General features: G+C 31.5%; 1 protein-coding gene across 1 annotated transcript; it reads right to left on the bottom strand.

Moving 5' to 3' along the window:
- Window positions 1–6,180: 6,180 nt before the first annotated feature.
- Window positions 6,181–25,800, bottom strand: LOC132736898 (ferroxidase HEPHL1-like; the record flags this gene model as incomplete). Its single annotated transcript, XM_060724112.1, has 10 exons — window positions 25,503–25,800; window positions 24,233–24,480; window positions 11,585–11,721; window positions 10,525–10,707; window positions 9,140–9,295; window positions 8,436–8,443; window positions 8,267–8,373; window positions 7,741–7,903; window positions 6,829–7,109; window positions 6,181–6,453 (listed from the first exon to the last, which is right to left on the bottom strand). Coding segments are annotated over exons 1-10 (1,702 nt in total), but the record flags the coding sequence as incomplete, so codon positions are not given.
- Between the last annotated feature and the right edge of the window lie 1,153 nt (window positions 25,801–26,953).

Genomic DNA, 26,953 nt, shown 5'->3' with positions numbered 1-26,953 from the left:
AAAACACCGGGTTTTAGAAAAAACTTTCCCCAAATAAAAGGGACAAAATTTTGGGGTTTAAATCGTTATAAAAGTATATATTAAAATTAGAAACAATTTTTGGGGAAAAAAGGGAAATTTTGAGAAAAAGGTTTGGGGATAGTAAAATTGTTTTTTTTCCCAATTTTTGTGTTTTTCAAAAATAAAAATAGTATTTTTGAAACTTTTACAAATTTTGGGAAGGGCATAGCATTTTTTATAAAAACCTTTGGGGAAAAAGGGTGGGGTGATGTTATACAAACACGAAATAAAAGATTTTTAAACCTATTTTTTGACGGAATTTGTTTTTATAAACCAAAAGACTTTTGGTGTGTATAAATGTAAGTGGGTGTCGGGGGAAAGATCCCATGCCGTGGCTGGGCAAAAATTGTATAGGAAACCCTCCTTTCCCCCCCAATTGCAGGGGGTGCCACGTAAAAGGGGGAAATAGCCAGGGGGCCCGGGGTTTATTTTCCCGGGTTATTTTAAAACGGGTTCAAAAAACGTCCCGGGGCAAACACCCCCCAATACGTCCCGTTTCAAAATTTTAAAAAGATGTTTTTTCGAAAAGAAACATTTGCCCGGGTGATAGGGGGAAACGGGGGTGTAATGTCCGGGTTTCCGAAACCCCCATTTCCCAAATACATCCCAACACGGGGCCCCTTCCCCTTTCCAAAATACAAGCCCCTTTTGGAATTTTCCATAAAATGTTCCCTTTTAAATGGGAAAAAAAAAATCATTACTTGAAAACCCCCAGTCGGGGATTTTTTACGTGTTTTCTTGGCTTCCCTGAATGAAAATTGTTTTCCCCCCTATAATTATTTTTTATTTTCATCAAAAAATGGTTAATTTCCCGTGCAAACCTAAAATCAAACTTTGGGTTTTTTTCCCCGGCCTAAAAAAGTCAAAAAGGGCCAAAGGTTTTTGAAATACCCACAAAAGGCCCCAACCAATCCACTAAAAAGGGTTGGTGGGTTTTAAAAGGGGCTTTAAACCCCTAGGAACGTAAGAGAAAACCGACAAAAAATTTGGGGGGTTGGAATTCGGGGTGGGAAAACCGGGACCTTTCCCCGGGAAAATTGAAAATAAGTGTTTTTTAGGGGAACTTCTCCCCGGCAAGGGTCGTTTGGGGAATTTGTAATGGGGGAACCCGTAAACTAAATATCAAAAATTTTTTGGGAAACAAGGTTATACGGGAAGAATCCCAAATTCTGTAAAAAAAATTTTTCAAATGGAAACCCCCCGGGCATTCCCACGTATAAAGGGACCCAAAAAGCCAAAATTTTTTTTCCCTGGGGATTTCTTTTGCTTAATGGGGGGAAAAAGTGGGGAATCGTAAACTCGACTTTACATGGCTTTTCGGGTAAATAGACCCAAAAATGGCGGTCTTTTCCGCACAAAAAATTTGATCCTTTGCTTAAAATAGGGAAAAAATAAAAAAAATACACGGGGAAGGGTTTTGGTTTTAAAATAAGCATTTTTAAAAAATTTTTTAAAATTCATTTTTTAAAAAGGGTTAAAAAACAGCCATTAAATTTTAAGGGGGTAGCCCATAATAAAACAGCTTTCTAGATGTAAAAAGAAAAGTTTTTTAATTAAAGGGTAGAAACAAATTTTCCAAAAATTGAAGGGGGTAATGAAAAATTCAATTAAACAGGGTTTAAAAATTTTAAAGGCCCCTTTTTTCTAGGGAAAACAAAATTGAAAAAAAATTTTTAAAAGGCCCTTTTTTTTAAAAATTTTCGGGGAAAAATTTGGCACTTAATTGGCTTTTCCAAAACGAAAAATTTATATTTTTTTATTAAAATGACATTTAATAATGAAAAATAAATAAAAGAATTTAAAATAATATAGAAATAAAAAAATTTTTGTTCAGAAAAAATTTTTACCATACTTTTGGGAAAACCAAAAGAAGATTTCAAATCCATAAAATCGGGTAATTTTTTCATTGGCAAAAAGTCCCAAAAAAGCTAAAAACCCCAACCAAAATGAAATACCGCCTAACCAAATTCCAGCTATTTGGGGCGGGTTTTTTCGGTGGGAAAATACCCCGGGGGCCATCCGGCTGTGCACGGTTTTAAAAGAGGGGTTAATGAAATCATCCCTTTCCGGGGATTCTAAACCGACGGGGTCCCATTAAACGTAAAAACAGACCAAACCTTTTGGCAAAAAAAAGGGAAAATTTTATAAAGCCCAAACTATTATTAACATTTTAAAAACCCTTTCCAAGGGAAAACGGGATGAAAAAAAAATTTGGGTGTAAACCAACCCTTAAAATTTTAAATCGATTTTTATAGAAACCCCGACTTCAAGCAGCATGCCTCAAAAGATTAAAAGTTTAAAATTTTAAAAATAAAAAATTTTGGGAAAGGGGTTTTTTAAAATTTTGGAATTTTTTCCAAAAGGGCAAAAGGGGAAATTTTAACAATCCCACGTTTTTTTCAGAGTTTAAAAAGTATGCAAAAAATAGCCGTTACTGTGCCCAGTAAACCACAAAAAATACAAAATTTATAAATATTTTCAAAATAAAGCCCAATTATTCGAAAATATGCCCAGGGTAAAAAAATTAAATTCCTAAATTTTTTAAAAAATTTCTATTTTTTTAAAAATTTCTTTAAAAACTTTTTTTTTCTCAATTTTTTGGAAATTTTTTTTTGAAATTTTTTTTGTTTTAATCCTGGAGGGGGGGGTTTTTAAAAAAATAAAATGAAAAATAAAAAAAAAAAAACCTTTTTAAAAATTTTCAAATACTAGAAAGACAAACCCCAAAGTATCCCTTAAAAAAATTTTCTTTGCTATGTTTTTAAAATCTTTAAAAATTTTAGGGGAAATTTTTCCCTTAAAAAAAAGGGAGAAAAAAATGTTATAAATTTTTCCCGGTAAAAGGGCAACTAAAAGCGAAAAAAATTCCCGGGGAAAATTTTTGAAAATAAATAGGGATAAATTTGAACAAAAAACAAATTTTTAAAGGAAATCCACTGATATTTTGGTGCTTCCCCACCGTTAGGGAAGGTTATCTGACATTAAATTTCTGGCATAAAAGAGCAAAACGAAAACCCCTTTTGTCGGGGGAAGTTTTACAAAAACATTTAAAAAAAGGGTTGCCCCAAAAAATTGGGGTTTTCTTTTGGGAAAAAATTTTTATAATTAGGGGGATTTAATGTTAATAAATGAAAGGGTTACCATAAAAATTGGGTTTGCCCCTATTTTAAAAATTTTTCCTAAAAAAAAGTAAAAAACCAAAAAATAAAATTGATACCTTTTGGGGGGCCCCGGTCCCATGGTAACAAGTGGGTGCCCAAAAACACCGGGGAAAAAAACCGGAAACCCCCGGGTTCCTAGATTCCCCTTTAAATAAAAAATCTAAAAGGGGTTTCCCCTCGAAAATTTGGAAATAAAGGGGTGTTTTCCCAAACCGGGGGTCACCTATTTCCCTACATATCCCCAGGTTACCGCCTCGGTTCCTCATTTCATAAATTAACCCTTTTAAAGGGCGTAACCAAACCCCCCTTCCATTGGGAATTCCCTATTTAAAAAAAAAATGTAAAATATTGAAATTTCATTTGGGTTCTTTTTAAAACCATTTTAAATGATTTAACTATTTTTTCCCTTAACCCCCGGGGGGGAGAATTTGTTACTAACAAACAAGACATGTGATCTTTAGATAGTCCGTTTTTACCCCGGTTAATGGACTTTTAAAGTGTTTAAACGGGATAATACCCCCCTTTTGGGAAAAAGGTGTGCATTTTGTTTCCTTAAAAAAATTAGGTATATTTTTAATTTAAAAATATTTGGCAAAAAAATGATTTTCCCCAAAAAAAATAGAAAGACGGGGTTTGGGGATGGCAAAATGGTTTTGACTAAAAAGGGTTGAAAAACAAGCTATTCCATTCTTTTTCCCGGGGGGGGTTTAAGGGTAAATTTTTCCCGTAAAAAACAAAAAAAAAAAAAAAAAAAAAAAACCCCAAAAAACCAAAAGAAAAAAAAATTTCAAAGAAAAACAAAAAAACACAAAACCCTCAATTTTTGATTGGACATTATAAATTTGGGGTTCGTTTTACTCACGGCCATTTTGCGATGTTAAATGTGGCAAATTAATTGTCATCGATATACCCCAAAGACAAGTTTTCATCAAATGACCATCCAGTTCCCAACAAAGAACTCCCGGGTCTGCATACAATCTGCAATGAGTAAACCCAGTCACGTATTAGTTATATCCCTTTATATTTAGGAAAAATAGATATCAATTCCTGAGTGCATTGTTGTAGAATAATGCACGGTTTTGAGTTTCAAATGCGTAGTAATTATAATCACGAAAGGCCGATAGGCCTGAGTGATTAATTAACAAAGCATTTGAACGAAAAACGTGCATTATTATACAATTATGCACGAAGAATTGATATCTATTTCCATTCTAACACGTCAAGAAAAAATAAATTATTATTATAAAGTTGGACTCTATGTTTGGTGGTAAAATTTGTTTTCGCCAGAAACGTTCTTTAAAGGCTGTTCCAGTGGGTTGAAAAAACTGTCGATAAATCTACCGTGTGTAGAAACATTTTGAGAAAACGTTGGTATAACTTTGTTTGTTTATTTTATTTCACTCTATTATTTTTCAAGCGAAATACACATTTTTAAAAATGAAATAAATGTAAAACTTAACTCGTTTGCGTCATTAAAATAGCGTACTTGATTTGATTGTTTTGCACGTGCTGTTTGGCGCTACATTGTGACGTCACGTAAACAACACTTTAAACGTCTGTACAGCGTTAACGACTGAATTAAAGATATTGGTGTTCGGATTCATTTTCTTAGTTGGACTATTTTCTTTCATTTTAGATAGCTTTCACAACAAAATTCGACAAAAAATGTTTTAATTTATCAGATTTTTTAAACAAAATGGCGACCTCAATGTGAAAATCATTCGGAACTGCCTCGGCTATTATCAATAATAACCTCGGAAACAATATGGATTGAAAGTAGTTCTACCACGTGGTTTCAGATGTAAACAGAAACAGAGAAAATGTAAAACAAATGTATATATTTGAATCTAATGTCTGTTCCGGTACTCTTATGCTTGAGAATATGTCTGACAACAATTTATTATTTAAATATGCCCACTGATGTTCAATTTTAAACAAATCCGACTAAATGTCAACAGGTTGGTTTTTTGTACTTTCGTTTTCTACAACCATAATAATAAATATATAAATAATGTATTGTTTGCTTTTGTACCTATGAATTCACTTAGTTAAGGTGGACTTTTACTACATATATTGGACATAAACTTGTCAACAACTCCAATCATTAAATTACTATTTGTTTACATGTTTAGTTTCTTAGCGTAGGTTAGACCGAAATACCGCATCCGTTCTGTGTATTCATACTATTGTGTTCGAGGTCCTTATCCGAAGACTGACGGAAAGGGCCGAGTAGTTGCGATTGTGTGAAAATACACAGGGAGGTAATAAGAACGGCGAGTGCATTGTTGTAGAATAATGCAAGCTTCGGGCCTTCTTTCTTTATATAGAAAAACATCCGATAGTGTTAGAATTACATATTTATATTTCTTACACAAAAACAAAAAGACACAAACAACTGAAAGTACCGTTTTACAAAATTTATTAAGAAATTTATTTTCAGCGCCGACTTGGAATTTGTAACTCAAGAATAGTAATCTATTAATTTTCTTGCCCTTCTATGTGGGTTCGAATCCCGACAGGGTCTTTTGAATCTTTCTTGTGAGGAAGCTATCAAGCTTGCTTAAGGAAGGTCCTTGATTCCACTCAGGCGTCAGACTGTGCTTGACAATGGTTACAGAAGTTCCTTTTGTAATCCTTCGCCTGTTACAAGATCGTCATATGACATTTACAAACTTGGTGTGACATAAAATCTAACAAAAAGCTATCTATATGTACAATTAATTACATTTGATTTTAGATGGGCCAAGAGCTAGTAGCCTCATTTGGCATGACGTCTACATATATTGTGAAATTTACGCTTAAAGATCCTTTCAACGTACGTATTCAGCCAATAAAACGTTGTAAAGATGGCGGGAATGACCAAAGTGATTAAAATTATTACAATATTAATATGACATTTAAACTTTCAACAGTATTTATAAGTTCAATCAGACTGTAAAGGTGTGCAGGGCGATCTAACCTCGCACACTAAATCTTAATCTCATATAATTACGAAAATCACATAAATTAATCAAACTGACCTGACATCCATCGAAATTTAACGTCCCACGTTTACACACCAACAGAGGGCCGAACAAACCGGAGTACACATCTTTAGTAACATCTACTGCGGAATGATACACGTATGTGATGCAGTCTTCATTTAAAGGTGTAGGCCCGACGTGTTCATTTACATTATATTCATACGTTCTTATTGTTCCTGGCATGACAATTGCGCCGGTCATCTTCTCATCTAAGGTAGATAAAGTCATTATCTAAAGTTAACCTTTAATGATTAAACTTAATGTTTCCAAATGTACTACAAGACATAACACCATTTTACCTTTGCAATTAATGATAATGGTTGCATTAACCAAAGTTCTGTAGTGAGTTTTCACAATTAATTTATGGTCATTAAATGTACTCACAATATTGCATTATTATATTACAATGCTAGTACACAAAAACGTGAATAAAAGTATGCTCGAATTCTCAGTTGCAATCTTTCAAGAATAATTATGAAGGTTGAACTCATATTGTCAGAAAAAATATCTTAAACGTGAACAAATTAATTTACAAGAAAAAAAGTTAGTTTAATAGTACTGTATAGCTCTATCTTTTAATTTACCATGCCGTTGATTTTTGTAGTACGCTCCTTCGTGTTCTTTCGTTATTTCTATACCATTTGCAAGGAAAGAATACGGTCTCGATGCTCTGTTTAGAACTACAACAACAACACGCTCTCCGACTTGCGCTTTGATTGGTGGACCGGCCAACCCATGATGCATTTCGTGGTCGCCACGTGGCTTCCGCAATGTAAAAGTATCATCAATGTATTCTATGTAAATTGCTTTTTTATAGACTGATCCAATCCTTTGTCTACCTCGATTAAGGAACTTTGCAGCAGATCTAGTGAAGTAAGATAAAATACATATGTTATTTTAAAAATAATTTTATATTCGTTCATGCCACAATGTGTAAAGAAAATGTTATACACAATGTACAATAAAGCCTGAGGTTTTTTAATTCATGAAATAACCCAAACTGTTTGCTCCGTCTGCTTAAATATACATTAATTTCAGTATTCGCTGTTTCAGGTCTGTAATATCGGCAAAGTTGGGCACTTAATTTCCGTTTGGTTCAAGCATAAATGTCTCATGTCATGGAGGCTGGAGCAGCACTCAATGGTCTTAAAACTGCCCCAGGAGAGAGAGACATGCAAGGTTTAAGCTTATTACACAATTCCGGTTGTAATTTATGTATTGTACGAGTAGTTTTATTTAAAAATATGGAAGAAGAAATAAATATTGTTGCTCACAACAAATCCATGGATCCCGAGATCGAACCCGCCCCGTCGCTACTCAAACTATAATTACTACGTCTTCTGGAGTGAGTCGCCCATACGTGTTTACGGGTTTATTGTGGCAATGTTACACTTGACCGGTTCATTTTATTATATTTTGTTAAAAGTATCAAAAAAAAAAAAATAAATAAAATAAAAATAAATGGATGCAACTGTAACATTGAAAAACTGACTTACTTGGAACGTCTGCTGTCAAAACCAGGCGCATAGTCCCAAAGAACTTCCTCTATGGCGAGATAATATGTACGTATTAGAGTTGGAAACATTAATTTTGGAGGAACAAGAGGCCCGGCAGGTGCTGGTGGACATTTCAGAACTGTTAAAAAACTCGACATTCCACCTGTAAATTAAAAAGAAATGGATAGTACGACCAACTTATTAGAAAACCTGCTGTCATACTTTTGTATTTTAAGTGCCTTTATGTCCGCCAATGTTTCATTTTTGCAATGGAAAAGGGTAATGAAGATTTACCAAAACAAAGCTTGTTAATTTAAGTTATCATGATAAAATTACTCAGTGAAAGTGTTTATGTTTGTAAATTATAGCAGGTACATAGAAGTATTCGCAGCAACAGTTTCTAAAATATAAAAAAAAATGTTTCATTTCAATGATTAATTGTAGCGTTTTCAAATACAATATTTAAATTAAGTAATACAACTGATTTGAAACTACGAAAATGTAAAACAGTTGTTGCTTTAACTACCTTCAAAATGATCGAGATTTTTACAATAAAGAAGCCAGCGCCCAGGGTTGACCGGTGTCATGTGGCCCGAATATACGCTTGCTGGAAATAACACCGCAGTGTCCGTCCTGTAATAATAAATAACAAAAAAACGCAACATTCAGTTTTAAACTGATAATTCGTTACATACCACCGTGGCTTGAATAATAAACATATTGCATAATAGGTGAATATTTCAAATCGATGAACATGTATACTGTAGTATTTGTACGGAATGCACTTGGTTTATACAGAATTTATTTTAGTTCGATTGTTTAGGAAGCTATAAGCTTATAAACACATTTTCGAATCCGTAAATGGAACCTGAGCAATAAGTGCAAAGTTTCTTGCTCAAGGAAACAACGACTTGTCCTTGACGGGGTTTGAACCAATGTGGCTAGCGATCATAAGATTATAGTCCGGCAACCATTCGGCCATGTTGTCGCTATGGAATGCACTTGTTTAACGTATTTGTAATGTAAAAAATCGTATTTCATCTGATCATTATCCGATTTATTTTTGTAATAATTTAGTTTTGAACCATCATTAAACATTACTGTGACTTACAAACAATGGAAACAATGCTCATTTTATTACATTGTTACATTTTACTGTGAAACCTGCATGGAAAGACCAACCTTCTAATTTTGATATAACTCGTGGTCCAATACTTTTGCTTATATGATTTAAATGTTGCTGATAACTGTTTCATATTCTACAATGTATAATTCTTTTTTGAGAAAGAAATAGTTGGGAAAAAAGCATTAAAAAAATTTAAAAAGACACACATTTGTTAACTGTAAATAAATGAAAATTTGATTTTTTACCTTTTCTTTTCAATGATCAGGGTCGGGCCAAATAGTTGTATTGTATTATCCCACGATTTATGGACATAAAATACCAGATTACTTTCTCGCCTTCACAAACAGTAAAGTCTGGAAGGTTTCCGAACAAATACCCGTTGATATGGGGAATACTGTTACTTGATATGAACTTCCGGTTCTTCTGTCTCTGAAATTACCGGAGCAACAAAGACATAAAAAAGAGGGAAAATGAAGGCTTTATTACTGAAAAACTGCACATTCTACACTTAAGCATAAAAATTACCCAAAAGTGGAAATATTTCAACCCAACTGAGGTCTAGTAGCCTATAATCATAAAATTTGAAAATTTTTCATTAATAAACTAACTTATGCTCTTAAATTGGAAAACTATGCAATAGATGATATGAAAATGTACTTTGTATACCTTTTGATAATCGATTTTTAATGCGTTTTTTTTGGGGGGGGGGGGCTGATTTGTTTGATTTTTGAGGGTCAATTTCAGCAATTTACATGTAGATTGATTGGACATTTGCACATGAGTTATTGGTCTAGATTAGCCTGGAATTCAGGCGTTGATATTTTTTGCTTATTCATAACAAATTACTATTTCATACTCGACCGTGTTTTGATATGTCGATTAACCGAACAGAAGTACATAAACAATCAACATACTGGAACCCGGGCTAGGTTTAGATCTGCATGCATAAAGTTATCTTGAAAAAAATATTTTCCGTCCCTCGTCAGTTAAAACAAAAGTCAGTGGAGTCTCTTAAAGATATATATGGTTTTTATGACAAATGCACATTAAAAACAAAGGAGCCGGAATATCTTAATAAAATATTTAATTTTTCCCATTTTGTAATGATTATAACTCTATAAATTCCCAAATCACTATGTTAATATAAAGAGGGTATTCAAGTTTTTTTCTAAAAGTACATGATGATTTATTTTCGTCGAGTGGTATGAAAGGTATGAAAATAAATATTTATTCACTCGTGAAATATGATAATTTTGTAACCACAAGATGGAAAAAAAATTCTGTATTAAAAAAACAAACAAAAAACTTCCAGTTATAATTATACATTTCTCTCTGTTTTTACATTACAATTTAAACTTCCCCTTATATTTTGTGTATTGGCTGAATTTAGGAGAAAGTAGTCCGGCAACACACCAGTTTAAATACGGAAAATATGTTTCACTGCAGTGAAAAATAAATGTTTACAGTGACAATATATAATCTTAAAATGAAAAGACGCATTATATTTCGTCAATATATCTCAATATTTCATTTATAAAATAAAGTGTTTTATTACACGGATACCCACTATTTTTTATTATTTTATATATGTACATTGTACATGTATAATAATTCTCACACTGAGAAAACCTTTATTTACATTCATATGTGTACTATACCTTTAGGTTTCTGCAAACGTTTGGATTACCACATTTATTCAAGTTTATATCGGCATACCAACTATTATTCTCATCCGTCACGTCGGCATATAAGTATAATTCTTGGTCGGCATCTTTTCGTCGGCCTTTCGAATCAAGCGTTCCTGGAAATAATAGATTAACTTGTTGTATAGAAAGGCTTTTCTAACATAACATCTAAATATCATCATAGTGCATGGTGTTCAGTTGTATTATGACTGGGACATAATAAAACGGGACTGGAAACTATGGAATGGATAAGCGTCCTACTGTTGGCGTCGATCTTCAAGCGTATTGGTTATGTTAAATTATGTCCCAGACTTTTCATGCAAATAACTACCGGTATGAAACAAAAAATAAATCAAACACTATCACTCTATTTAACCAGGTCCTAAAGGTTACAAAGATAAAAAAAAAATAGATTATTGTCCTAGTCAATTGACCAAATTTGGGAAATAACGGGAGAGTATTTTATGATATAAACTTTTTAAAAAATTTTTCCCAGGGAAGTTTTGGGCAATGTCTAAACTTTCCCCCGGCTAAATTAATTTTTCTTTTTCCCAAAATATCTCAACTTTTTCCTTTGGGTTGCACAAAATTTTTTTTTAAAATTTTATTGCAAATTGGCATTTTCTTTTAAGTTTTTAACTATTTATCGGCAGATATGTATTTTAACCGTGTTGATTGACATATTTAAAACTAAAGCTATACTTATTATTTATAATTGCGTATAGTAAACCATTATATAGACACCTAAATGGTATATCATTTCGTCCAGATATAAAGAATATATACTTTGTCTACCTTTACATTGTATATTGAATGCTGTACATTTTCACCACAAATGACAAAATTTCATTTGTTTGATTGTAAAACCTTGCTTACGCTTTGCGACATATTTTAAATAATATATTAGAATCCCCTGCTTTCAGTAAAAGCATCCTTTAGGGTAAATTGTTGGGGTATCATTTTACCTTTTTGCACAACCAGAAACACCTACTAACCGTGCAAATTTTTTGGGGCCCCGTGTGTGGAATGTTACGTGTAGCAGCACAGTTGTCTCATCTTTTTTTTGGCGATGCTCCTTACCAATCTCCCACATGTACGTTACAGTGCCGCCAGGGGGCACTGCATCTTCGTACTTTTCGAATGGATGAGTACCATCGATATAAAGTGCCCCTTACAAAAAGGAAATGTACAATAAAAGCATGATATGATCGCTATTAGCTTTATTGAGTCACGGATTTTTATATTACATTAACAAAATGGCGGAAATTTGTTAGAAACGGGTGAACACGTATACAATCTGCAGAGTCATCAGGCTTAACCCACTCGTAGAAAACTTATTAAACTTGCATAAATCGGTTTAAAATATATTAAAGTATGTCGTGAAGGTACTGTTAAGACTCCCTCGTCATCTGTTCTGTTGTTTTTGTGGCGTGGAATTTGAAGGAAATTGGTAAATTTTTGTGGTGCAAAAATAAATTCACGACCTATTTTAGCCGAAGCATCAGAGGTATCTAAGAACTTGAAAATATAAATGAAAGCTGAAAAGTTAGTCACTACATTATTGTGAATGGTTTGTGGTATTATTTATAATTTTCAACTGAGTAGTTTTGATGCTATGATCTTTTGAAAATGGATAATTTCCCCCCAAATTTATATCTTTTCATTTATGCTATAAGTTATATACTTCTTCATTTTAGATTAGTTATTCTGTTTTGTTTGATATTTACAAATAGTCTTGTTAAATTTAAAAAATGAAAATATTAATTTCATATTCACATTATATTTTGCACTCCTAAATTTTAATAGTCTATCTATATATTCTATGCCGGTACAAAATTAAACTATTGGCCTCTACAATTACAATTATATTTAATAATGTAAAGTATTCATGATCATAAATTCTGTTAATGATCATAAATTCTGTTAAGAGTTAAAAAAATTTAAAGCTGACAGCATTATTAAAATGATTAATTATAATGTCAGCTATGGCGGAGAAGACAGACAAACAAATTGGATAGTGAAATGTAAACATTTAGTGCATAGCGGACCTTTTTGTCACTGTTTTCCTCTTGACTGGCATGTTAAAGATGTCTGCTCAAGACAATAATTTAACAATCAAATGACAAATGAATTAAATGTTTTGATATGTGATTCAAGTATGGCTAATTGTGTGAGAAACTGCCAGACAAATATTCCAGCCCAGGGTGTAATTATATGATTATCATGTACAGGGGCCAGCAAAATCAGAATTTTGTTTTAACACACTTTAACTTGTCTGTATGATCACGGATTTATATTACATTGTAATATAAATCCGTGGTATGATGAATAGTAAGTTCTTGTACTTGTGGACCACTTGTCCTTACAGGCTGGGGAACAGCCTGTGCATTAACAACAATTTATTTTATCGTCCAGGCTGAATCAGTCTGTAAATGGGCCGACTATGACTTAATGGTCATGTAAACCAGGCATTATCTAGGAATATGTTTCATGAAAAGAGCTTCTCCATGTGGATTACATCTCGAAAGTAAAATCCTGGTTTAAACATATCTATTTAAGCTCTATTGCTAAACTTATATTTATCACTTTTGAGATTGATTTGTACTTGTGTCATATGAAGAAACATGATCGTGACCCATGATCCCTTGGTTGACGACAGACACCTTAACCACGAGGCCACTGCTGTCCTAATACCCTAGATAGTTTCATTGTATTCAAGGACATGTTCAATGTCAATGAAAAACTTATTCTTTCAGTTTCATAATGAAAAATTTACTCTTTTATAATTTTCTTATTACTGATCCACTGGCATTGATTGCAATATTGATGAATCTCGTTGATTTTGTATTATTTAATTAGAATATAAGAATATTGTTGTGCGGCCGAAAAATGATAAAATTCTTTTTAAAAAAATGAATAAATATGCATGATGACTTTGTTTTAAACACAAATATTTTTAAATATAATCATTTTCTAAAAGGTCAAATTTTCAGAACAATGTGTGAAATTTCGAATATGTTAAGTTGCAAATATTATATGTTTTAATAACAGAAGTCAAATTAATAATTATGTAACCGGAAGATTAAATATGGCTTTTCCTCTTTGTCCAATCAACTGTGCTAAAAAGTTTTATTATATAAGGTGATAAAGTCAATTATGCTGTCTGTACTTAATAAGTTTTTAAACCTTATGACTGATAAAATGTCCAGGTGATGATTGTTGTTATAAATTCTATGTTGCTATGTTACCTTATTTTGTATTGAAACCTGATTGGTCATTTTGTTATTTAAGTCACAAAAATGTTAAATTTTTATTGGTCAGTTTAAAACGAAACCATTTTTAGAAATATTGTAAAGATAGAGAAATCGAACAGTTAGATTTTGGATTTCCAATTAATAACGTTGTGGCTCTCCACTAGAAATATTTGTTACTGCTTTTTAATATTTACATTGTATTTGTTAACGTCAGGATAACCTGTGTATATTTGATAAATAATTAATGTGTGTGGTATTCCACTGAAAAAGAAACAATAAATGATAAAACGGAACATTGTGTTGAAATTCAATCCACCTTCAGTAGAACTCTAAATTCAGCGCATAATTCTTGGTGGGAATCAGTGTCTTTCCCAACCTCTCAATTTAGCAAGCGAGACTACGAATTCAACTTCCCCAAGAAAAACAACAATGAGTTTCATAAATGGAATACCATTTAGAAGTGAAAAATCATGTGGACAATGTGGACATAATCATTATCACCGACAGGAGAAGTGTTGTGCGAAAATGGCAAGATGTAACAAATGCAAGAGAATTGGACATTTTGCACGAGTTTGCCGACATCAAGCAGTCAAGTCAAGTCTATCTAAACAACGGGATCAAGAACGAATGACAACTTTTATTAGACGCAAAACAGCAGAATGCACATTACCATTCTACAATGAAAACGATGCTTTCTTTCAGAACAACCAAACAAACAACTCTGTAAGTCATGTTTCAATAGCAGAATTTCAAAAGTTGAAATCTTTAACTCATTCAATGAATAAGACAATTAACGGTTTAAAATCAGAAAATGTGGCTCTCAATTTGAAAAATCAAAGACTCAAGGACTTTACCGAAAACCTGCAGAATGAGATTTCCCTCAAGAAATCAGAAATATGTCATCTTCAAGAAACATTGATACTACAAAGAAACTCGCTAGAAGAAAAGTTTAGGGCTGACTCGTCAAAACTAGAAAAAATGGACAAACTCATAATAGAATTTAAGAAAATACATGACGATTATGAAGAACTGAGACTTGAATACAACCGGAACACTTACGAAGCAATGGTGACAGAATCAATGAAAAACGACCAAATAGATGAACTTAAAAATAAAAATGAAAGCTTGAGAAATGAGATCGCTCAGCTGACAGACAAAACGAAATATTTATGTCGCAGAAGAGTAACTGAAAATGAAAACCAACAACACGATCGTTATAACACATGCGAAGCCGGGTTCCAACATAGGGGAGGCGATTGTCACCGCGGAAGACAGCAAGGACATAGAGGGCAATACAACAGAAATAGACGTCATTAAGGGTGTATTGTTTACAATAAGACAGTGATTAGGATATATATATTTAGTGGATGGTACTTACGCTTTTCAGCAAAATCGGTGCTTTATGTTCACAATATATTTCTGTTACTGAATATCTTACGTTAACAGTATTCTAATTTAATGATATAATTTTTGTTATATACATATTTATGCTCCATTTCACAGGAGTGAAATAGTCTTAAAGGAGGGAGAAGTGTTGTGCGGCCGAAAAATGATAAAATTCTTTTTAAAAAAATGAATAAATATGCATGATGACTTTGTTTTAAACACAAATATTTTTAAATATAATCATTTTCTAAAAGGTCAAATTTTCAGAACAATGTGTGAAATTTCGAATATGTTAAGTTGCAAATATTATATGTTTTAATAACAGAAGTCAAATTAATAATTATGTAACCGGAAGATTAAATATGGCTTTTCCTCTTTGTCCAATCAACTGTGCTAAAAGTTTTATTATATAAAGGTGATAAAGTCAATTATGCTGTCTGTACTTAATAAGTTTTTAAACCTTATGACTGATAAAATGTCCAGGTGATGATTGTTGTTATAAATTCTATGTTGCTATGTTACCTTATTTTGTATTGAAACCTGATTGGTCATTTTGTTATTTAAGTCACAAAAATGTTAAATTTTTATTGGTCAGTTTAAAACGAAACCATTTTTAGAAATATTGTAAAGATAGAGAAATCGAACAGTTAGATTTTGGATTTCCAATTAATAACGTTGTGGCTCTCCACTAGAAATATTTGTTACTGCTTTTTAATATTTACATTGTATTTGTTAACGTCAGGATAACCTGTGTATATTTGATAAATAATTAATGTGTGTGGTATTCCACTGAAAAAGAAACAATAAATGATAAAACGGAACATTGTGTTGAAATTCAATCCACCTTCAGTAGAACTCTAAATTCAGCGCATAATTCTGTTATACGATGAAAATTTGCAAAATCTTTCTCAATGAAATAATCTTTGTACATTTTTGTAATTGTCATTTTTGTATTGAAACATATTTTTCTCAAATTCTAAAAAACACATTTGGTTGCCACAGGCTAAGGTGTCGTTCATTTCTCAATTGGATGTTGAGCAATCTAAAAAAATGCATATTTTGATAAGTAATCTGTTGTACGGCATTAAATGGTATCATAATATAAATGACTTCGCAGATCCGACAGAGAACGTTATAGTAAAATCTATGTTAGAGTGTGCAAAGCGTACCAACTCTAGACCCAGGACAAAGAAGGACATTATAAGTTCTGATCACTTAAAGGAACTGTGTAACATGTTTTCAGATTCATCAGATGTTATTGTGCTCCGGGATTTAACTATGATTTTGTTAAGCTATGCAGGTTTTTTTCTCGTTTTGATGAGGTCAGCAATTTACGCCGTAATGATATAAGTATTAAGAGTGAATATTTCTCTTTATCAATTAAGAAAAGTAAAACTGATATATACAGAGGTGGCAAAGAAGTTCTTATTTCTAGAGGTCAAACTTCAGCCTGTCCGGTAACTATGTTACAAAGGTATTTAGACTGCATCAATGAGAAGTTTAATTCTGATTCTTACATTTTTAGCATTTTTAGGCCTGCCTGTAGGTCACGTCAAAAATGTTTTTTGATTCATAAAAATAAAAAGTTAAGCTACACTCGTGCAAAAGAGTGCATTGTTTCTAAGTTAAAGCTTGTTGCACCCGATTTGCATTAAAGAACCTATTCACTGAGAGCAAGCGGTGCTACCACCGCTGCTAATGCAGAAGGTATTTCAGATAGGTGTTTAAAGCGACATGGTCGCTGGAAATCTGATTTGACCAAAGACGGTAAAATAGATGATTCTTTAGAGAAAAACAATGTGTTACTAAACAGTTAAAATTGTAATTATATGCTGTATTGTTGAGAATAATTCGAATTTGAATATCCTCCTCTAACATTTGTATAGGTTCTATCGTAAGCCTTGCCCATTGCAAAACTGTGTTTGTGTTTTGTGCTATATAAGGTTAAGACTTTTAAGTTCTGCACGTTACGTAGTATAGCCGCAGAACGTATGTCTCAACGTTATGTCGCACATAAACTTGTGCGTGGATCACTGATGCGTATATCACGTGATCAGTGATTGGTCATGTGTTTTTAGGCGGTAAAAATGCTCGTGGAAATCAGTTCTACGCTTGGTTTCGATTGTGAAGGACAATTTCATTCAAATTTTAATATTGTATTTCAGCTAGTTGTTGCATATGGCTTTGCAGTAAATATTTGTGATAAATCGAAAACATAAGACATAAAACAGATTTTATATAAAAAAATATGTAACAGTCATGCAATCATTTATGTTGATAAAATATTTGTAACAAGCTATATAGGTATACTGTAACTAACCCTGGTATGATAGGAACAGTTTTCCAGAGTCTTTTAACATTCCTTATAATGGGCTGATTGTTTAATCTCTGGTTTTTAACCTGACTTATCATATCTTGGTTCATATAGTTTAGAAAAGAGTAAGGATATTCACAAAACGATAATATACAAGTGAAATTGTTTATCTTTTTATATGTATACGGTTTGTCGTATCATAATGTATATTTGTATGTATGAAAACGAAGTTTTACAATAACATGTACTTGTACACACTGCTCAAATAATAAACAATCGTAAGCCTTGCCCATTGCAAAACTGTGTTTGTGTTTTGTGCTAAATAAGGTTAAGACGCCACAGGCTAAGGTGTCGTTCATTTCTCAATTGGATGTTGAGCAATCTAAAAAAATGCATATTTTGATAAGTAATCTGTTGTACAAATTCTGGTGATAAGTCTTTATTGAAATAGAAGACATACATTCCGGCTTAAGACAGCCATTCCGGCTTAAGCCATATTTGTTTGATAAGACGAACAAAAAGTGTTTTAGCACCTTTTTCGGTACAAGCCGCCGGCAGTGGTCCGGGATATTTCGATATATAATTTTTGATTGGTTGTTTTTTTTGTAACGTCAATGGTTATTGGTTCGAATCTTTTTTGGTCTTTCCTTAAAAACTGTGTCTTTCCTTAGTAAAGTCACTTTATGTTGGACTTAACATGTGTTTTATTCTTTAAAATAAAAAAAGGAAAGTACACATATTCTTCTTGATATTTTAGGTAAGAATTTTATATTTTGATTTTCTGACAGATTTTGTTAAACTTGAATTCTCAGAATGTTGTTCACATGTTCTCTCAAGATTACATTTTATAAATTGTAAATGTGTCTATGTTTCTGTTATAGTTAAACATTTTTATTATTCTTGTTTGTCAACGGACCCAGTTTAAATTGATAATTCAATTCCGAATCCGCAGATTTATCCTTGTCCTTGATTAGCGCCTCTTTTGGCTAAACTGATATTGTAATGACGCAAGCAAAATAGATTTCATTGTAATTTAAGTTTTTAATCATTTAAGCAATAATGCAGGAACTATTAAGTACAGGTATTTGCACAATTCATTCTGAATTATTTAATTGTATGTATTTAACTTTAGCTAGTTAAATGAAATGCATTGACTACGTTATAATTTATGCTTTTGATTATCCCTGACTATCCGAAAATATGGACTGTTGATAATTTGTAGTAAAATGAAGAACATTAAATTTAGCATTATTTTTATATTTGCATTTACTTGTTAATTGTTCTTGTCATTGGATATAAAGGAAATCTAAGGTTTATGACACAAATAGATTATACTGAATCATGTTTATAATTAATTGCAACATGTTTTATAATTAATTGCAACATGTTTTATATTTCATGAAAACATGTTCTATATTTAATTGTGTCATTTTAACATGTTTTATAATTCATTTTAACATGTTTTATATTTCATTCCATATGTTTGATGTTATCATTTTCACTTTATGTTGGACTTTACATGTGTTTTATTCTTTAAAATAAAAAAAGGAAAGTACACATATTCTTCTTGATATTTTAGATGTCTTGGAAGAGAGTCAAAAACAGGGGCAACAACTCCTGAATTACCTAAACAATAGAAACCGTGCAACAAAGCACAAAAATATCATGTACATTTGTATTGCAGGTTGATTATCAAGTTGGCAGAAATCATTTGTTTTCATACTGCCAGCCCGAAAGAAGTCAAGAATTGGCTATAAAAAGAAATACTCTGTTTCATCCGGTTTTATATATTAATATATATACCTGGTTTGATTGAGTCTGTTCATGAGAGATAATGTAAAAATGCGACATCTCTCTCACGACCCCCATCCCAGCACCGGCTTAAGCAGTATTACAGCCATTCTCCCATAATTGAAGCACTTTTGGTTCACAAAAAATGAAAAATCTGACTTTCATAAACAACGTTTTCTATGATTTGCTTTTAATGTTCAATACCTTGGACAGATTGTGTGGAAGTTTAACACACACCATTCGCTCCGTTTGTATACTGAAAGCGTTTGAAGTGAGTTACTGAATTACATTGTTACGGAACATATATATACCATAGGAATTACTTTGGAATTATTGTTTAACTAACATTTTAAATTAAACAATCCGAAAGAATATGCATTGTAAAGTTGAAGACCAATGGTTACCTTAAGCAAAAATATTTCACGTCATATCTTATTCTGAAACTTGTATACTTCGTATTTGAAAAGCTTGTATAAGCAAATATTTTCGTAACTAAAGATTGACATTATTTCGATACAATGCACAAACAAATACTGTCATAAAAGTTATCGAATTATATCTAAAACAGAAGCAGAAAACAAATCAAACATAACTTTTAATCGGTGTAACGTTCCCAAAAAAACTTCGCTGCACAAATGTTCATCAAACAGTCCTTATGATCTGTTACGGAACATAGGTGAAAAATTATAAAACATAGGATTTATAACTCAATATTTTTACTCTTTAAAATTACTTAAACAATTTAAATGTGGTATCTTCACAAACAACAATAATCATAAAACACTGTATCAATTAAAAATAACATCAACAGTTTAATTTAGTGAGTAGTGCAGGAAAAGATATATGTTACGGAACGTATGTTATGGAAAATAAAATATTATGTTTTTCACTGAAAATGAACAAGAATTTTTTTTTTCTTCACTTTTATTTGCTTTATTTCTGCCTAATTTACACAAATTTGTTGTAATGTTATAATGTTTCATGTAGTTCTCTCTACAGTTTCTTCACCAGTGCTTTTTCTTTTTTGAATGGGAACATACTTTTTTTCTCCTTTCTTTCTCTTTTGAATGATTTGTTGTTTTCCCCTCTCTGCTTTTGTCTTTTGTATTTCTGTATTTAAAAGCACCATTCTACACAAGAAAATTGTTGCATATTATAAATTTATTAACCTTGATACATGATCATCATTAAAATATTATTTTTATCATGATTATCAATATAACAATTACATAATAATCATCATTTTTATCATTATTACATTAATATCATTATTAATATTACTTTTTTCATGATAATTGTAATTCTAAAACTTTTAGATAATGTAAGTGACATAATGATACAATTTTGGTATTTTATAAAAAGTAAAAAACATAAAAAATCATATTCAAACATAGCATTTATGAATGCTATGTTCCGTAACAAATTTGAAATGTTCCGTAACGGAAAGCTGCAACCTTACAACACAATACAAATCATGTTAGACTTCCAGTTAATATTGGACACCATTTTCGTATATCTTTATAATGAAAAAACTCACTGGAACAGTTTTTATAAACAAACTGAATATATGTATTATGGTGCTGAAAAAAGATGATAGAAAACTATGCTTCCGTAACAAATTGTCTTTGACTATTTGATAAACTGTGCACTTATTTTTCATCGAAATATGTGTTCCGTGTTTGAAACCAATCATTCATTTCAAATTGTTAAATAACTATGGATAAAGTACATATATGACATCAGATTATGATCTCAAAATAATTAACTATGTTCCGTAACAAATCTTTTAAACAGGTAAAAAAAATTAAATAGCATCAACTTGCTACTTTTGACTCTGTGGTTTGCTGAAAATAGAGCTTGCAATCGATTTTAATCAGTAAAATTTCTCATGTAAGTAACATAATTGTGAAAATATCGTTATCAAATCAAAACCACTGGTTGCCAAAATAAAGTACAGTGACTGCCAATTACCTCCATTTGCCCAATTGTATCATAAAAGTCAATTAAGATGTTGCATTCATACCTCTTAGTGACGTATCATTGGGAGCGGTGATAGGCAAAAATGTCACACCGTCAGTTGAACCGTATACTGTACCGAAATTCGGATGATCGTTTTGTTACGGAAAATAGTCGTTATGGAAACATAGTGAAATTAGACTTCTACGGGTCAGAGTTATCACATTTTTGTGCAAACGACATCTCATTTTGGTGTTTTTCATTTAAAGAAATACAAAACAATATTTCAAATTTTTTATTTGATTGGTATATTGTATATTTAAAAGTATACACCCGTTACGGAGGCATAGCATTTTAAACGCGACATTTGAATTATTTGCAAAAAAACGGTTTGAGTTAAAATGTATCATCGCAGGAGTCTAATTTATCAATTTTATTCCAAATATAGTCTTTTGATATTGTTTTGGGTACAAATTTGAAAGAATATAACACATCTCAAGATAATTTCATTCCAGTTTAAAATCGTTACGGTACCATAGTTGCATTTCGGCGACAGCAACATTTAAAGAAAATCATGGAAAATAAGGGTCTCTTTCTCGAACTTCTTATGTTATTCTGAATCTATTATCAATACTGTATTGATTTTAGGCAAAAACTTGTTGGAAAACATGGAAATGGATTCTTTTTTTTCACCAATCTTAAACGTTAATTGGTCAAGCGACAGCTATTTTTTGCAGATACTATAGCTTTTCAGTTTAACATAAATGAAAAACGAGGAGCTTCTACGCTACAAAATTAAGTTAAGCTGCTGAGAACATCCCAGTGTACTTATTTCAATGTTTGTCACAAATGATTAAGCTCGTCTGTACATTTTACTACGATTTGAAAAGTGGAGACAGGAATTATTAAAAAGTGCTTCAATTATAGGAGAATGGCTGATTAAATCTTCAACACTCATGTGCATGTATTAATTATCCCGAATGACCAGACAAATATGACAACACATAAGTTACATATTTAAAAGCGCAATTAATTAATATTTAGATAGATTTATGTTTTAAGAAACTACATGATTATACCAATGATATCTTATTGATATAGTGTGTTTAAGAAGATCGATAAAAGTAAATCAAATCAAAAGTTTGTATAATATATAAACAACTTTTTACATCACACAAAATGTAAAACAACATTTTCCTTCCCTGTCTTGCAAACTTTAGCATGCTTATACATGTATTTGTTTATAATTTTGATTGATTTGCTGTGGGCAAAATTGTAAAGACACTTGTTTCAAAATCAAATTTACCATACATCTAACATGTTTCGAATGAAACAATTAAATATTTACAAAAGGGAAACGGTAGTGACTCATTGCTCCTGATCATTGTGTATTTAATTGTGCAATAAATTATTAATGTGTCCATAAAGTCTGATGTATATGAATTAAAGATAGACAAAAACAACTTTCTACGTAACCTTCGTTGTTGCAATGTTAAGAGCATCCAAAAACGAATTTGAGAGTAATAGGAATTTAAAAGTGTGAGATAACTAGCTGTGCTGTAGATAGTTTTTTTAATTTCACGTCGTACCAACACAGTATAAGTCATTTTGTGACTTTCCAGCTTTACTGGTGGAGGAAGACCATAGTTGCCCCTCTGTACATTATTTCAGCCACAAACACAAACTGGCACCTGAGTAGAAACACCGACGTTCCGTATGCTAGCTGGATATCTTTCTCAGATAAATCTAAGTGGTCATAAAAACCCTTTCAATATTGTAATTTTTTATAAACGGCACATTCGAGATTTGATTTTTCATTCCTCAAAAATATCTTTTGTGGCATCGTGTGTAAGAAGTTATACAAACAACTTGATATAATTTGGACAGACATATATGCACGAACTATTGGTAAAATTGTAAAACATCCGGGATTCTTTTGAAATGGTGCATAAGATAAATATTCTTTTACATATTTTTCAATATTTGGTAGACGAAAAAAAGAGTATATCTTTATCCTTTTTGCTATAAAAAACGTGCCAGTCAAATGGCATGTAAAAGACAGTCTTTGACTACAGGTAAATGCTTTGGATAATGATATTGGTACAAAAATATATGTATAAGGCTTTGGTCATATTTATATCTGTAATTAATCAAAACATAAAAGTTTTAAATCATTTTGGTTTAAATAAAACTAAGCTGACAAACGCAATGTTTATTTGTAAACTTTAAAACGCTATTTGAATAGTAATTAGATAATATTTATTAGCAAATGCGCAAAATGCACACTTAAGTCACGTTTTGATGTTTCAGCGTTTTAAGAGTGAACAGAAAATTTAAACGTTTTATTTATATAAAAAAATATAATTCTTGCATAAAAATTGCGGCGGAGGATATACATTAATGTTTTTTTAAAATGCGTGACTCACGGCGCTAAGTAATTTATTGCAATGACGGCCCTGGTAGTGTCATTATAAAAACCTTTCTTTCAAAAGGAGGCACACCACCACGTTAAAAATATGACAAAACCGGTTTCTCTATACAAAAAAGTGAACACAATAACATCAAATATAGAAATGCGGAATTTCCAGATCAGACAAGAATAGCGCTCAAACTTATTAAATACCCTGCCTTTCGGGCTCAGGCTTTAAATATGTCCTCATAAAAACACGAAAAGGGTGCATTTAGCCTCTATTGTTACACATAATGCAGCGTTGAAATGATTTGTTGTCATTTTTCAAAGAAAACTGTATTAATGTTGTAATTAACTGAAATATTAAAACACAAACAATTAAACATACCTTTTATGTTTTTCACGTGTTTTCAGATTTATTGTCTCCATGTTATTTGTGTCTTATAGGCCCTTTGGGCCGGGTGTATACTATTGTTTATCCATGTCTTGTTTGTTCATTGCTTGTATGTTTACATATGACACATTAATAAAATATTTATTTACTTACTTACTTATTAATTGTTAATCTACCTTCATTTATTTTGTCGTAAAGAAAACCGTGCGGGTGAACGCTGAAGTTACTTCCGGTGGCCATGTTCTTGAAATGAATGTACACAGTATCGCCAACTTCCGCTTTGATAGGTGGTCCGAGAATCCCCGCCCATTCTGGTACAGGAAGTTGCTGAGTGAACGTTTGGTCTGTATAACCACGATAAATGGCTTTCCTGTACACACTACCAATTCGGTCTCGTCGATTTTCAGTTTTTTCTCGGAATTTCCTGAAAAAGGAGGAGTGTGTTTTGTTTCCTACATATTTAGAAAATGCTCTTTGAATTACTTATACTGTTGTATTTTGTTGTATTTTATAACTACTGTTTTCAATAGCTATAGACCTTTTTACAATACGATATTTCCATAGAAACGGAAGTAGCATTTCGCGCATGCGCATTCTGCGTAAGGTAAAAATATGAGATAAGTACCGGAACAGTGGCAATAAACCCATGCTGTCGTTACCTGTAAACTTTATGCAATATGGTGAACAGTCACAGGCATACTTGTAGAAAATAATTCCAAAAGAAGTTTGAAAAAAATATTGATTGCTTACATTTACTTAGTATAAAATAAGAATTGCACTCCAAGAGATTCCAAAAGTCACAGAAAAAGGAACAATATCGTGGATGCATTGTAAGAAAAAGTGTAAAAATAATACAGTACTATTTAATTACAAAATTATTATCAACACAGTAATAAAAATTTCAGTTTTTTTATTATGTTCTGCTTTGTCGTATAACACAACTTAAATAAAACATGGAATGCGCTAATATCCAAAAAAAAATATTATAATGCAAATTGCACTGTGGTTTTCAAATTTTTAGTACAATGCAGAGTGCACTTACTCCCAAAATATTAATACAATGTAAAGTTTGCTAGTATCAAAAACAAAAACCAAAAAAACAACAACAAAAAACAACAAAAAACAATGCAAAGTGTGCATGTAAAGTATACAAATGCACTAATGTCCAAAAATATACAACGTAACTTGATTTGAACATGCATACAATGGCCTCTGGATTTCAGTTTAGAGAAACTCAATTCTTTTAAATAAATATAATATCAACAAATAATAATAATAATAATAATAATAATAATAATAATAATAATAATAATAATAATAATAATAATAATAATAATGATAATAAAAATAATAATAATAATAACAATATGCTATTATCATTAACATTTGTTGTTCATAAATTTATAAAAATAAGACATATCGGTAAAAAAAACACTAAATACATACTTATTTTCATTGGTAACTAAATTCCGTCCTGACGGTACATAGTCCCATTCAACTTCTATAGCCGCTATGTAATAATGGCGGTCCGTCGCGAGAGAATATGGAATTGAAAAAAGTAAATGAAAACACAACAAATTTAGAGGATACATTGTTATCTTCAGCACAAACCAGTGTATGATGATTTTATTTTCTGTACGTGACCTTTAAACTCTGGTGATAATATTAATCATTAAGATTTTAAAAGCGTTTGGTTTATATGGGGGGACAAACGTTTTATCTGCCGTTGAAGTGACATTGAAACGTGACGTTTAAATCATGCACATCATCCTAACGTAAGTTAACGATTGGTACGTGACGTTTTTAAATTACAAATGAATTTAAACGCTCTTCCTTCAATTTACTTTCATTTTGTGAGATCACTTTTTTGTGGTTTCTTATGAAATTTCACTCTTTCGTGACAATTAGCATCGTATATAATTTAAATATTTAATGTTTGGGAGAGTGAGCAGAATGTCAGATTTTGTCGGGAATTAATAAACTTCATGATGATAAGCAAAACAAAATTTTATAGAATTTAACATTCTTGTGACTTAAAGAATTTACTGGATTGGTTTTTGTTGTGTTCATTTCCTAATTCTTTTTTCTTTTTAGTATCATCAACAATTTTAATTATTAAACTGACAATGCAAACTTAATTTATAAATCAATCAATCAATGAAAACATATTTGTTTAATTAACAAACAGTGTTTAAAACAAATATATATACAAAAATATGATAATGCGTCGCTGATTTCAGTGTAGAAAGTTTTTTAATTTTAATATTTACTTTAAAGGGAGTCAACCAGCCTGTTCACGTTTTATATATACAGTGCATTCAACACTTTCTCACTGATATAAAATGACTGTCAGTCTGTTATAAATCATACAAGTTGTATCGTCATCGCCAGCGACATAATGCACGTAATTTTCGTGCAGAATATCAATGTTTAAACACGCCGGTCATATGCAAGATTGATCACGGCGTACCTTGATAAGTTCAAATTAAATGCAACATTCATATGGCTTTATAAAGACCTATTATGCATGATAAATGCTCTCATGAGCTTTTTGTATTTTTGGTGTACGTTTAAAAAGTTATTAATTGGCCAATAACCTGAACATTTTTCTTCTGTTGCTTTTTTTTTGGCAATTAGTACAGTTATAGTGATTTAGAATGATGTGCTTTAAACTTAACACTTCAGTAATATCTTTAGAAATTTCATAATAATCATTTAACGAATTATGTCTTATTTACATGTAACAGGTCAGAATTAAAAACTCGCTAAGCTATCTTTTTTCCAAAGGCTTTATGTTTTCGTGTCCTGTTACAGTTGCTAAAAATATACCCATTGGCCTTGAGTCAAGATGTTTTGCGTCTTTAACATTTTGAAAATTAGTACAATTTTGGGAATTT

Source organism: Ruditapes philippinarum, unplaced genomic scaffold (genome assembly GCF_026571515.1).
Source record: "Ruditapes philippinarum isolate M1 unplaced genomic scaffold, ASM2657151v2 ctg12935_1_1_1_1, whole genome shotgun sequence".
Lineage (NCBI taxonomy): Eukaryota > Metazoa > Mollusca > Bivalvia > Venerida > Veneridae > Ruditapes > Ruditapes philippinarum.
Note: the sequence above shows the minus strand (reverse complement) of the source record. Positions and strands in the feature narration are given on the sequence as shown.